Consider the following 13,739-nt stretch of genomic DNA (forward strand, 5'->3'; position numbering starts at 1 on the left):
CTGGTTTAACTTGGATTTAAACTTGGAGAGTGGTCAGTTTGGACGAGCTATTACCAGCAGGAGAGTGAGTCTGTGTGTGTATGGGGGTGGGTTTTTGGAGGGGGGTGAGGGAGTGAGAGAACCTGGATTTGTGCAGGAAATGGCCTAACTTCATTATCATGCACACTGTGTAAAGAGTTGTCACTTTGGATGGGCTATCACCAGCAGGAGAGTGAATTTGTGTGGGGGGGTGGAGAAAACCTGGATTTGTGCTGGAAATGGCCTAACCTGACGATTGCTTTAGATAAGCTATTACCAGCAGGACAGTGGGGTGGGAGGAGGTATTGTTTCATATTCTCTGTGTATATATAAAGTCTGCTGCAGTTTCCACGGTATGCATCCGATGAAGTGAGCTGTAGCTCACGAAAGCTCATGCTCAAATAAATTGGTTAGTCTCTAAGGTGCCACAAGTCCTCCTTTTCTTTTTTCTTAACTTGTGCTTCATTTGCAAATTTCATTCATCTAACAAGGAAGGGGAAAGAAGTGTGGGTTTGAACTCGTAATTCCCTGCGTTGTAACCATAGAGGCCCGGACTTGACATGACCCACAGTCACCTTAGCGTAACCTGCAGCCATCTACGTTTAGCCACCATAAATTGAAAACAAAAGCTAGAGTCAGGAGAATTCGGCCTTGATGTAGGCAGACAGATAGAAATCTGGTAGCTGCAGCATTACGAACAGGGATAGATAGAGATTCACAGTCATGAGAATGGGAGCCCTGAGTGTCTGCAGCTTCTTCTTGATAATAAAAAGCACAAGGGTTTGCTGTTGCAAGGCTATCCCACTAATGAGCGTACAGATAAGCAGACCTTGAAAAGATTTTGCTAATTTTGAAACCAACAAAAGCTAATTGGTCCTGCTTCGAGCAGGGGGTTGGACTAGATGACCTTCAGGGGTCCCTTCCAACCCTGATATTCTATGATTCTATGATTCTAATGAGTAGGTGGTCTTAGGTATGTGAATCTTTGTATACTGAAAATAATTGGTTAGTGTTTTGCATAGCTATGCTTGGAGTAAAATAATTGGTTATGACATAGATAAGAGAAACCCTCGTGTTAACTATGTAACGAGGGTCAGGAAATAAGCACATTGGACCTCTACTCTGGGATACAGCTCAAGACCAAAGCAGCTAGGATTTTTAACCCCTGCATGACTAGACTGTGTAGAAGCCAGAGTCCCAGATGAGATCAAACTCTGACTGCCCATTGGGAAACATCAGTCTGCTTTACTGGGAGTGGTCAGCATTAGATGCTTGGGCATGTGTATTCTCAATTGCTAATAAATACATGTTTAAGAAAATTTACTGTGTGATAAAGACTCCTTTATTGTGACAAGCTCCCGTTAATTTATAGAGAGCCATTGTACCCCGAGGGGGAGGAAAGAGCCCTAAGTTGTGTGGGTAACTGTGCCAGTAACCAGCTGGAGAAAGCTCACTACCTGAGTGTGTGTTCTTTACAAAAAAAATAAATAAATCAGCAGTGAAAAAGTTAATAATGTTGACATTTACACTGTCGTCCTTAAGTTTCAGAGTTAACGTTTAAGCGGAATAAGAACATTTCACACCTCCTTTTTTCAGGCGGTCAGCAAATGCTGCATTAATTTCCTTCCCAGCATGACTTCCAAACGCAGACACTTTGTATTTTGTTAATGAAAGCTTAGATTTGGGAGCACGGTTCTGCAACAAATCGCACAGCCATGGAACTGGCTTGCCCAGCTCAGCCCATGCATGAATGCTGTAGTAGTTCCTGGAGGGAGAAGGTGCTGTGCTTCATTTCTCCATACATTGAAGTTAAAGCACCAGAGTAATAATCCACCACCACTTGCCACACTTCCCTTTGCTGCCAGGATCTGGCTCAAGCCCTTGCGAAGTGCAGTGAGAGACAGCATGCAAAATGCTAGAGAAATCCCGAATTCACTTCTCATCCGAGTCAAGGCTCCTAAAGTTTAACCAGCTTTCTTGAATGTCAAGTGTGAAAAGCAAAAGCCATATCCTCCCTGTGACAGATACGGCAATTTGGTTTATGGATCATTGTGGGCCACGGATTGTATGTAATTCCAGGGGGTGGGGTTGACCACAGCCTTCTGGGGGCTAACAACAGGGGCAGGTAATTAGGTAAATTACCCTGATTGATGGGGCCTATGTGTTAATGGGTCTAGAACAATTCTATAAACTCTGCCCTGACCCCTGCTTAATGGACAAAAATCCCAGAGCTGACCGTGATGTGGACAGTTGGCCTGGGCTTGATGGAAAACCGAATAGGATCAGAGGACAGAGGGATCAGGCTGAAGCCGAGACCCACCCCAGGGAGCAGTGGGGGGTGAGTAGGTAAATTCACTCAGGTTGTATTGTAACCCCCCTCCCAGCCCCAGAATCTCCGGCGTGCCGGTTCAGACTGGGCTCTCCAGCCTCAGAGGCCAGCAGACAAGCGAAGGACTTTTGCACCCATAGCTAGGCTTAACCAGAGAGGACCTTCTGCCCAAGGGGGCCCCGGTCCTTGGGAGGAGCTGGAAGGACTGACACCTGCCAGAGCCACCGGCTGGGAGGACCTCGGGTAGGGTGGCTAGCAGGGGGGCGGCGCAGGGGCTTTGATCGTTTGGAACCTGGCTCCCCGGTGCTGTCCCCTTCGCAGGAGATGCGCCTGCTTGGAAGGGGCCGGGTGGTATCGTGGGGCCGCCGGGGAGGCGCGGCTCGCCGGGGCGGCCAGAGCCCCGCGGCGGAGGGGCAGGGCCCGGGAGCCGCGCTGGAGACGTGGAGCCCCGTGGGCGCCATGGGGCGGGGCGATGGGCCGGCTGGGGGCGGGGACCCGCCCGGGGCGCTTAGAGGAGGCTGCCGGCTGCGCGCAGCCGGGCGCACGGGGCGGGCAGGGTTCGGGCACCGGGCACCATGGGCAGCGGCCGCTGGAAGCTGCCCGCTTGGCTGGGGACGATGCTGCTGCTGCACGTGGGTGAGTCCCCGGCCGGGCGGCGGGCTGGGGCCAGCCACGTGGGGCCCCCGGGCGTTGGGGCTGGGCTGACCGCGGTGGGGTCCGCTCAAGCTGGGAGTCGGGGCGCAGCCGGGAGCCCCCGGGCCCGAGGGCAGCAGCAGCTGCAGCAGGGCTGGGCTGTGCGGACCGGGGGGGACCCCTTGGGGGGAGCGGTGCCCGCTGCCGGGGGCACACGGCTGGCCTGCGGGGCAGCGGCCGCACAGGGTCTCCCCGCGGGGTCGCCGGGCCGGGCTGGGGGGCTGCGAGCGGGGGACTCTCCTGGCTTCCCCGTAACCAGCTGGCGGCTTCGAGCGGGTGCGAGAGCCCCGGGGTTTGCCTCTGGCTCGTGTCTGGAGCTGGCGGCTCCGAGCGCCGGAGAAACCAGGGGCCTCCCGGTCACTCTGCTCCCCTGGGGCCCCGCCCCGGCACCCCCCGCCCCGGCACCTGGTCTGATGCTGCCTCCTAGCATGGTCCGTCCCCTCTTGGGTCCCAGCCCCCCAGGCTGCCCGGGGTCCCTGGGTGGGTTTTCCCCAGCTGGGGCAGTGGTGTGCGGCCCCGCGGTTGTCTGCCCGGATCTCATGCTCTAGCCCAGTGGCTCTCAACCTTTCCACACACCCCACTTTCGGGAGTTTGATTTGTCTTGCCTACCCCCAAGCTTCACCTCACTTAAAAACTACTTGTTTAGGCAATCAGACATCAGAGTACAGAAGTGTGGCAGCCTGACTCTCTCCTTTGTACCATGTCCTTATTAAAATAAATCCCTTGGAACGGAACTATTGTACTTGCAGTTCAGCGTATCCTATTCAGAGCAGTATGAACAAGTCATTGCCTGCCTGAGATTTTAGATTGTGCTGACTTCGCTGGTGCTTTTTATGTAGCCGGTTGTAAAACCAGGCAAGTCTCTAGATGAGTTGATGCACCCCCTGGAAGACCGCTGAGCGCCCTAGGGGTGTGTGTACCCCTGGTTGAGAACCGCTGCTCTAGCCCAGTGCTGCAGTGTCTGGATTGAAACCTGCTTTGTAACAACACACTTTCCCCTTGGGCTTCAGAACAAACGAGGGATTCTTGTAGCTTTACCCTTCTGAGGCCAGCAGAGCCCAGAGGCGCGACAGGTCAGCACCCCATTGCGCTAGGTGCTGCACCAAGGGTAGGAAAGGGACAGTCCCTGCCCCTCTAGGAGCTTCCAGGCTAGGCTGATACGGCCCCTTTCCAAGGCACCCTGGACAGGGAAACCTAGCCTTGTCCCTTTCTGCTGCTTTCTGATGGAGAAATAAAGGCTGATATTTGATGGGTTATTTGTCCTGCCTTAGAGACAAGGTGGGCGAGGTACTGTCTTTTATTGGACCAATTTCAGTGGATGAGAGAGACAGACAAGCTTTGGAGCTACGCTAACAGAGGTTGGTCCAATAAGAGCGATTACCTCCCTCACCTTGTCTCTAATATCCTGGAACTGACATGGCTACAATCACATTTAGAGGCAACCTGACTTGCCTTGGAGGGCTGGACAAGGAGCTTTCTTAGCCCTTCGCTGAAAGGGCAGCATGAGGTTGTGGCTTTAACCAAGGAGCTTTTCTCTTAAATGTTGGCTGGGGATTGGCATTAAATGAACTTTAACCAGAACAAGAAGCTCCAAACAGACTGAATGAAAAACCCCTTCCCCTCTCAATGAACCTGGTTTCCCTTCCTTGGTATTTCTGACTGCGCCTTCCACTTCTCCAGGGAAAATGGGGGGGTGGGGGGGAAGGGGGGAAAATGTAAAAAGACAGAACTGTGTGCACCTGGCCTCTATCCATTATTTTGTGTTTATTTCGGGGCCTTCTTTATCCAGAGAGGGAGGGAAAGGGCCCAAACCTCCTTCACAGGTCCCTTTAACCCCGATGGCCCATCTCCTATTCCCAGAGGAGGCTTGTAGGAAACGGCCCGCTAAAAGGCCAGAGTTTAGTTGCTGGAGGCTCTCTTTGTAAAGTTTGGCCCAGGAAGGAGACGGACTTTGTTGTTCCCACAGTGGGAATGTTGTCCGCTCCTGAGGGCGTTCTCCCTGCTTTGAGAGGGACGTCGGGCTTGCTTTGCCCTACTGAAGGGGCTGCGTAATGCAGGAGGCCGGAGAGGCTGCAGGGCTGGTGTGTGGGAAGATTGCTTTGCGTGGCGATAAGTAGATCTTATTACGGGTGGATTATTTGTTGAACATTCAGGAGGTCTTATTCCTGGTAAGCATATTAAAAATACAAATAAAAATACCACGTTTGTCAGGCGGCCATTCCTGGCCAGAGTTAGGGAGGAGGGCAGGGAGAGTCTTGGGCAGCTTCTCCTACTCTGGCACTCTGTTTGCCCACTCTGCTGGACAAGGTAACTTACCTGCGAGGTTCCTGACATGGGGAACATCTCAAAGATGCAGACTGTGGCAAATGGCATGTCATAATTCGTTCAGCAATGGTCATGTGAGTTGGAACATAACTTGTGTGTGTGCGAGGGGGGTCTCCTGGCCTCCCAGCTCATGAACACGCACAAATCCCTGACGTTACCATTGCCTGCTTCTGCCTCCTACTGGGAATGGTTGTATTCAGGTTTCTTTGTGTGTTGTTTTTCTCCCTTTCCACCGATGCTGGGAGCCAGGATGACAGACAAGAGGAATTGGAATCTTACTAGCATAACTGTGATCTAGTTGGTACTACTAAAACCTCGGGGGATGAGTCCCATGATGGGAATATTCAAATCAGTGGAAGAATCAAGTGTGCAAAGGGGAAGGGGAGTGGCACTCTGTCTCCAAAATGGCATTACCTGTTTCAGAGTCACTGATAACTCAGAAGAAAATGATCTTGAATGCTTACAGATCAATGTCCGAACAGATAAAGCACAAGATGGGGTATTTGGCGTCTGCTGCAGATGCCCAATATCACACTAGGGAACAGGATGACCGGCTCCTTACGCACCTATCTACAATGTTAGGAAAAGACGCTGCATGATCATGGACCACTTCAATCTGAGTGATGCACGCTGGAGGTCTCATGCTGCTAGTAGTAAAATATCCTTGGAATTTCTAAATATTCTAGATGACAATTTCCTAACTCTCCAAGTGTTGCATCCAACATGGGGAATTCTGTAGTAGACTACTTCTTGACAGATAAAGAGAAACTGATCACAGAACTAAAAACGAATGGGAGCTTAGGTACATGTGACCATGATTTGATCACATTTATAATGCACAAATAGAATAAAGTCCAGATGAGTGATGTATACTTGGTGCTTTAAAAAGCTCAAATTACAGGGCCGAAAACAATTTGTGAGCCCAATCAGCTGAGAGGAAGAATTTAATCAGAAAAAAATGTCCATGATCGTTGGGAGTGGTTTAAGAACGCTTTGCTAGATGCCCCCAAAGCCCCAATTGAGGAATAAGACCATATTCTTTAAACTGACCTGGTTCAGAGGGGAAGTGAAGACCGCTATGAAGAAAAGAAAAAGAAATCGTATATAACAAATGCAAGAAAAGGGAAGCTGATAATGAGTATAAGTCAGAAGCTTGGAATTGTAGAAAATTGATAAGGGAAACAAAGGGATTTTAGATTAAAAAACTAGAGCAACATAAAATTAACATGGCCCACATTAAATGTATTAAAAGATAGCTGACTGAAAGGTCTCAAAATGTAATTGTAAATGGGGAATCATCATCAAGTGGTGTGTTTCTAGGAGGGTCCTTAAGAGACCAGTTCTTAGCCCTATGCTATTTAAAATGTTTATTAATGAACTGGAAGAAAACATAAAATCAGCACTGATAAAATTTGCAGATGATACAAAAATTGGGGATGTGGTAAATAATGAAGAGGACAGGTCGGTGATACAGAGAGATGTGGATTGCTTGATAAGCTGGATGCAAGCAAACAACATGTGTTTTAATATGGCTAAATGTAAATTTATACATTTAGGAACAAAGAGTGTAGCTATACTTACAGAATGGGGAAGTCTATCCTGAGAAGCAGTGACTTTGAAAAACATTTGGGGGTAGTGGTGGATAATCAGCTGAACGTGAGCTCCCAGTGTGACCCTGTGGCCGAAAGGACTAATGTGACCCTGGGATGGATAAATGGGATGGCTGAGTGGGAACAGGGAGGTTATTTTACCTCTGTGTTTGGCACTGGGGCAACCACTGCTAGAATTCTGTGTCCCGTTCTGGTGCCAAACCACTGAAGAAGGATGTTGATAAATTGGAGAGGGGTCAGAGAAGAGCCACGAGATTGATTAAAGGATCAGAAACCTGCCTTGTTGTGGTAGTCAAGGAGCTCAATCTATCTAGCTTAACAAAGAAAAGTGGAGGACTGACTTGATCCCAGTTTGTAAGTAACTACACGGGGAACCAATAGTTAATAATGGGTCTTCTGTCCAGCAGAGAGTCTAACACGAGCCAATGGCTGGAAGTTGAAACTAGACAAATTCAGACTGGAAAGAACATGTAAATTTTTAACAGTGAGAATAATTCACCATTGGAACAACTTAGCAAGGGTTGTGGTGGATTCTCTATCGGTGCCAATGTTTCAATCAAGATGGGCTGTTCTAGGGATGATTTTTGGGCAGGTCTCTGGCCTGTGCTATACATGACGACAGACTAGATGATCACAATGGTCTCTTCTGCCCTTGGAATCATCTCCCTGAACCACCCTCCCACCGTCTGCTCCCTCATGCTCCCGTTGCTGTGTTGTCCAGGCACAGTGCTGTAGCCTGGCCCAAATGAGAGTTCTGAAGACCAGTCATCTCCTGGTTGCTTTCCCTAGGGCATGTGGCCACTCTCCACCCCAGTGCCTTTTGCTTCATGCCCTTCCCATGCAAGTCTGAGACTCCTTTTAAACGCAAGGTGGGTGCAAACTCCTGAGCTTTTCCCAAGAGGCTTGGGGCCAGCTGGCTGAATTGGGTGAGAGAATTCACCTTTCCACGTGTCGAGGGAATTGGCTGCTTGGCCACCAGTGTTATCTGGAAGTGTGAAAGGTCTGAGTTGTTTTGCTCTATGGAGTCATCTTTGTGGGCCAGGGTGGCGTTGGATTGAGTTACCCCAGGACAGGGGCGGGGGAGAGTCTAGAGTGCAGTCTGGTTTGTTTTGCATGTCCAGGAGAGAGCGCCCCTGGACAGCCCAACGGCTTGTGAGGAGGAGCTTTTATGCCCTCAGCAGGGACATTGCTATGGGGCAGCCCCGGTGCTGACTGGGTTTGGGATCAGTTTGCAGGCAGAGGAGAGAGGCAGGAGCAGAGGATGTGCTGACATCTGGTCATGGGGCCAGGACAAGATGGCTGCCTTGGCTTGAGGGTTAACCAGTGTGAGCCCCTCACCTAGGGCATGGCAGTGGCTTGGGACTTCCGACAAATATGCTGCTTCTCCTGAGGTGTGTCCCAGCCTGTGCCTCACTCGGGCCCTACCTGCCCTGAGGCAGCTCCCCAGGCAGCCAGGTCCTGAGCCCTCTTCCCTACTCAGCCGCTGTGTGCCCCCCCCTCCGCCCCCGGGCTCTGGATCTCGCATGCCTGGCTTCCTTTGTCCCCTTCCTGGCCCGAGAGCTGCCTTGCACCCCAGCACCCTTTCTGGGGCCAAGGGCTGAGCCGTTCTGCCCATCCATGGGGAGACAAGGGCTGGTTAGGACAACGTCACACCCCCTGTGGAAAGTTCTCAGCATGCTCCTGATCTTTTCCTTTGTGGGTGGTGGTGGTTTAGATGAAAACAACAACGCTTGCTTGGAGCTTGTCATAGATATAAAGGGAAGGGTAACCACCTTTCTGTATACAGTGCTATAAAATCCCTCCTGGCCAGAGGCAAAACCCTTTCACCTGTAAAGGGTTAAGAAGCTAAGGTAACCTCGCTGGCACCTGACCCAAAATGGACAATGAGGGGACAAGATTCTTTCAAATGGCTGGTAAAATAAGCTGTGCTGGAGGGAATGTATATTTCTGTTTTTGTGTCTTTTTGTAACTTAAGGTTTTGCCTAGCGGGATTCTCTATGTTTTGAATCTGATTACCCTGTAAGGAATATGAACATCAAAATATATTCTAGTCTATACTCTACAGTCTAGGCAATAGGGCCTTGAGGCTTACAGAGGTGATTCTTTTACTTTTTCTTCTATTAAAATTCCTCTTTTAAGAACCTGATTGCTTTTTCATTGTTCTTAAGATCCAAGGGTTTGGGTCTGTGTTCACCTATACAAATTGGTGAGGATTTTTATCAAGCCTTCCCCAGGAAAGGGGGTGTAGGGCTTGGGGGGATATTTTGGGGGAAGACGTCTCCAAGTGGGCTCCTTCCCTGTTCTTTGTTTAAACACTTGGTGGTGGCACCATAGGGGTCAAGGACAAGGCAAAGTTCGTACCTTGGGGAAGTTTTTAACCTAAGCTGGTAAGAATAAGCTTAGGGGGTCTTTCGTGCAGGTCTCCACATCTGTACCCTAGAGTTCAGAGTGGGGAAGGAACCTTGACATGGTGGCAGAGCGGTGGGATCATTTTGAGATCGTTTTGAACCAGAAGCACAGCAGGATTTTAAAGGGTTTTGTAAAAGGTGATTGCAGCTGTAGATTCTATGTCTCTGCCTTGGGGACAGAGCAGCAGGCATAACAAAAGGATTTTTCTGTAGGCTGAGAACAGCCATCAGAGGAAAGAGGTATCAGGTTACAGCACAGCAAAATTTTACAAGCCAGGTTTTTTTTTTCTTTCTAACTCTCAGGTATAGCTAGCTTAAAAACAGAGAGGTTAGAATGACAGAAAGCAATAATCAACAGAAGCTGGAATTAGCCAGATTTGGGGCTGAGGAAAAACAAAAGGAACATGAAAGATGGGTAGAACTCAGACAGATGGAGATGGATGTACAAGCAGCCAAAGAAAAAGAAAGGGAGGCTGCCCACCGGAGAGAAATGGAGGCAAAGGAAAAAGAACTGGAGGAGAAGGAAAAAGAGGAAGCATGCACTGGAGATGGAGAAGGCAAAGGCTCAGCAGAATATACTGAATAACCCTAACAATCCTTCCCCAACAATCCACAAATGGGAGTGACTATGTCCACAGTATGATGAATCCAGTGATATTGCTGAACATTTTCTCACCTTTGAGAGACTGTGCACACTCCATAAAATTCCTGAAGCTCACAAGGTGACCAAATTGGTCGCAAAATTGACTGGAAGAGCTCTGAACATATTCAATAAGATGCCTAGTGATGAGGCTTCTGACTATAATAAATTCAAGGATTTGGTTTTAAAGCAATTTCAAGTTACACCTGAAACTTACCGAGTAAAATTCAGAGCCCTTAAGAGAGGACCTGAACTAAATAATGTGGCGCTTATAAACCAGATGAACAATATGTTAGATAAATGGGTCAAAGGAAGCGGTGTAACTAGCTTTGAAGGAATGTGATTTAATGATTCAAGAGCAATTCCTGAATATGTCCAAGGAGGATATAAAACCGTGTTCATGGGATAAGAAAACGGACTCAGCAGAAAGTCTTGCTGCTTATGCTGATCGATACGAGCAGTCCCAGACCACCAGAGAGGCGGGACAAACCAGAACAAAACGGGAGGAGAGAGAAACAACCCTGGTCGCAGTTGGAGCAGATACCAGAAGGGACACCCTCAGACCACACCCTATACCGGGGGCAGCCCAAGGCCCCAACTACACCCCAAGGAAAGCTCCAGACACCTTATCGTCCCGCCACACCGTTCTCCAGCAACCCACCTCGCCCCAGTGACCCGTCAGCTGGACGATGTTTTAAATGTAACGTGCCGGGGCATGTAAAGGCCAACTGCCCCAAGAACCCCAACAGATTACAGTTCATTGCACCAGAATCACACCAGAGGTCCTCAGGCCCAGATGCCTCCCAGATACCCTCAGAGTGGAGGGAAACTGTAAGTGTGGGCGGGAAGAAGGTCACTGCGTGGAGGGACACCGGAGCCCAAGTGCTGGCTATCCATGCTTCCTTTGGATGGAGGACCCCAATTTAATCTACCCAGTGGTCCAGGTGACGATTCAACCCTTCACGTCAAACTCTTTCGACTTGCCTACAGCCAAGTTGCCTGTCCAGTACAAGGGCTGGTCAGGAACGTGGACTTTTGCTGTCTATGATGATTATCCCATCCCCATGCTGTTGGGGGAAGACTTGGCCAATCATGTAAAGCTAGCCAAGAAGGTGGGAATGGTCACCCGCAGCCAGGCTAAACAATCTGTCATGCCTAGCTCTGTTCTGGAGACTTCTACTAGGACTCGGTCGGGGTGATGGACCTGGACCCCAGGCCAACGTCTGCAACAGCAATAGTGGATCCAGTCCCAGAGACCCAGACAGAGCCAGTCCCGGAACCGGCAGGACAACCAGCACCAGACCCATTGCCAGCACTGAATCCAGTACTTGCAACTCCAACACCAGAGAGCCCCACTGAACCTGCACCGGCAGCAGCCCATAACCCTACACAAGAGGCTCAGCCGGAGCCTGAACCCCAACATAGTGCACCAGCGGAGAGCGGTTCACAGTCCACGGAAACAGCCCCATCACCTGCATCGCTTCCCAAGGGACCAAGCCCAGGCCCACAATCCAATGAGGGAACTGATGTCTCCAGCATCAAGGGAGCAGTTCCAGACCGAACAGGAAGCAGATGAAAGCCTCCAGAGAGCTTGGATGGCGGCATGGAGCAACCCACTGCCTCTCAGCTCTTCTAATCGATCCAGGTTTGTTGTAGAAAGAGGACTTTTATACAAGGAAACTCTTTCTGGTGTCCACCAGGAAGACTGGCATCCTCAGAGACAGTTGGTAGTTCCAGCTAAGTACCAGGTAAAGCTCTTAAGCTTAGCCTACGATTTATCCTAGTGGCCATGCTGGAGTGAACAGAACCAAAGACCATTTGGGAAAGTCATTCCACTGGGAGGGAATGGGCAAGGATGTTTCTACCCATGTCCGGTCTTGTGAGGTGTGCCAAAGAGTGGGAAAACCCCAAGACCAGGTCAAAGCCCCTCTCCAGCCACTCCCCATCATTGAAGTTCCCTTTCAGCGAGTAGCTGTGGATATTCTGGGTCCTTTTCTGAAAAAGACACCCAGAGGAAAGCAGTACATACTGATTTTTCATGGATTTTGTCACCCGATGGCCGGAAGCAGTAGATCTAAGCAACTCTAGCACTAAAAGTGTGTGCCAGGCACTAGCAGACATTTTTGCCAGGGTAGGTTGGCCCTGCGACATCCTTACAGATGCAGGAACTAATTTCCAGGCAGGAACCATGGAAAGCCTTTGGGAAGCTCATGGGGTGAATCACTTGGTTGCCACTCCTTACCATCATCAAACAAATGGACTGTCTGAGAAGTTTAATGGAACTTTGGGGGCCATGATATGTACGTTTGTAAATGAGCACTCCAATGATTGGGGCCTAGTGTTGCAGCAGTTGCTCTTTGCCTACAGAGCTGTACCACATTCCAGTTTAGGGTTTTCACCATTTTAACTTGTGTATGGCCTCAAGGTTAAGGGGCCATTACAGTTGGTGAAGCAGCAATGGGAGGGATTTACACCTTCTCCAGGAACTAACATTCTGGACTTTGTAACCAACCTACAAAATACCCTCTGAACCTCTCTAGCCCTTGCTAAAGAAAACCTACAGGATGCTCAAAAAGAGCAAAAAGCCTGGTATGATAAACATGCCGGAGAGCGTTCCTTCAAAGTAGGGGACCGGGTCATGGTCTTAAAGGCACTCCAGGCCCGTAAAATGGAAGCATCGTGGGAAGGGCCATTCACAGGCCAGGAGCGCCTGGGAGCTGGTAATTATCTCCTAGCATTCCCCATCTCCAACCGAAAGCCTAAGGTGTATCATATTAATTCGCTAAAGCCCTTTTATTCCAGAGAATTAAAGGTTTGTCAGTTTACAGCCCAGGGAGGAGACGACGCTGAGTGGTCCGAAGGTGTCTACTACGCAGGGAAAAGTGCTGGTGGCGTGGAAGAGGTGAACCTCTCCATGACCCCTGGGCGTATGCAGCGACAGCAGATCAGGGAGCTGTGCACTAGCTGCGCGCCGACGTTCTCAGCCACCCCAGGACTGACTGAACGGGCATACCAGTCCCTTGACATAGGTAATGCTCACCCAATTAGAGCCCCACCTTACCAGGTGTCTCCTCAAGCTAAAACTGCTATAGAACGGGAGATCCAGGAAAGGCTACAAATGGGTGTAATCCACCCCTCTGGCAGTGCGTGGGCATCTCCAGTGGTTCTAGTTCCCAAACCAGATGGGGAGTTTTTGCATGGACTACCGTAAGCTAAATGCTGTAACACACCCACACAACTATCCAATGCCACGCACAGATGAACTATTAGAGAAACTGGGATGGGCCCAGTTCATCTCGACCTTGAACTTAACCAAGGGGTACTGGCAGGTACTGCTAGATGAATTCGCCAAGGAAAGGTCGGCCTTCATCACACATGTTGGGCTGTATGAATTTAATGTGCTCCCTTTCAGACTGGGGAATGCACCCGCCACCTTCCAAAAACTTGTAGATGGTCACCCTAGCAGATGATAGAACGAGGACTAATGGTCTCAAATTACAGTGGGGGAGGTTTAGGTTGGATATTAGGAGGGTGGTGAAACACTGGAATGTGTTACCTAGGGAGGTGGTGGAATCTCCTTCCTTAGATATTTTTAAGGTCAGGCTTGAGAAAGCCCTGGCTGGGATGATTTAGCTGGGGATTGGTCCTGCTTTGAGCAGGGGTTTGGACTAGATGACCTCCTGAGGTCCCTTCCAACCCTGATATTCTATTATTCT

The 13,739-nt window shown here is 49.8% G+C and overlaps 1 protein-coding gene across 1 annotated transcript in view; it reads left to right on the forward strand.

Moving 5' to 3' along the window:
* The first annotated feature begins 2,922 nt into the window (after nucleotides 1-2,922).
* Nucleotides 2,923-13,739, forward strand: part of NRN1L (neuritin 1 like) — a 32,601-nt gene continuing 21,784 nt past the window's right edge. The window contains exon 1 of the mRNA XM_077830731.1: nucleotides 2,923-2,983. Within this exon, the coding sequence (XP_077686857.1) occupies nucleotides 2,923-2,983 (61 nt within the window). The remainder of the gene's footprint in view (nucleotides 2,984-13,739) is intronic.

Source organism: Eretmochelys imbricata, chromosome 12 (genome assembly GCF_965152235.1).
Source record: "Eretmochelys imbricata isolate rEreImb1 chromosome 12, rEreImb1.hap1, whole genome shotgun sequence".
In the NCBI taxonomy this organism is placed as follows: domain Eukaryota; kingdom Metazoa; phylum Chordata; order Testudines; family Cheloniidae; genus Eretmochelys; species Eretmochelys imbricata.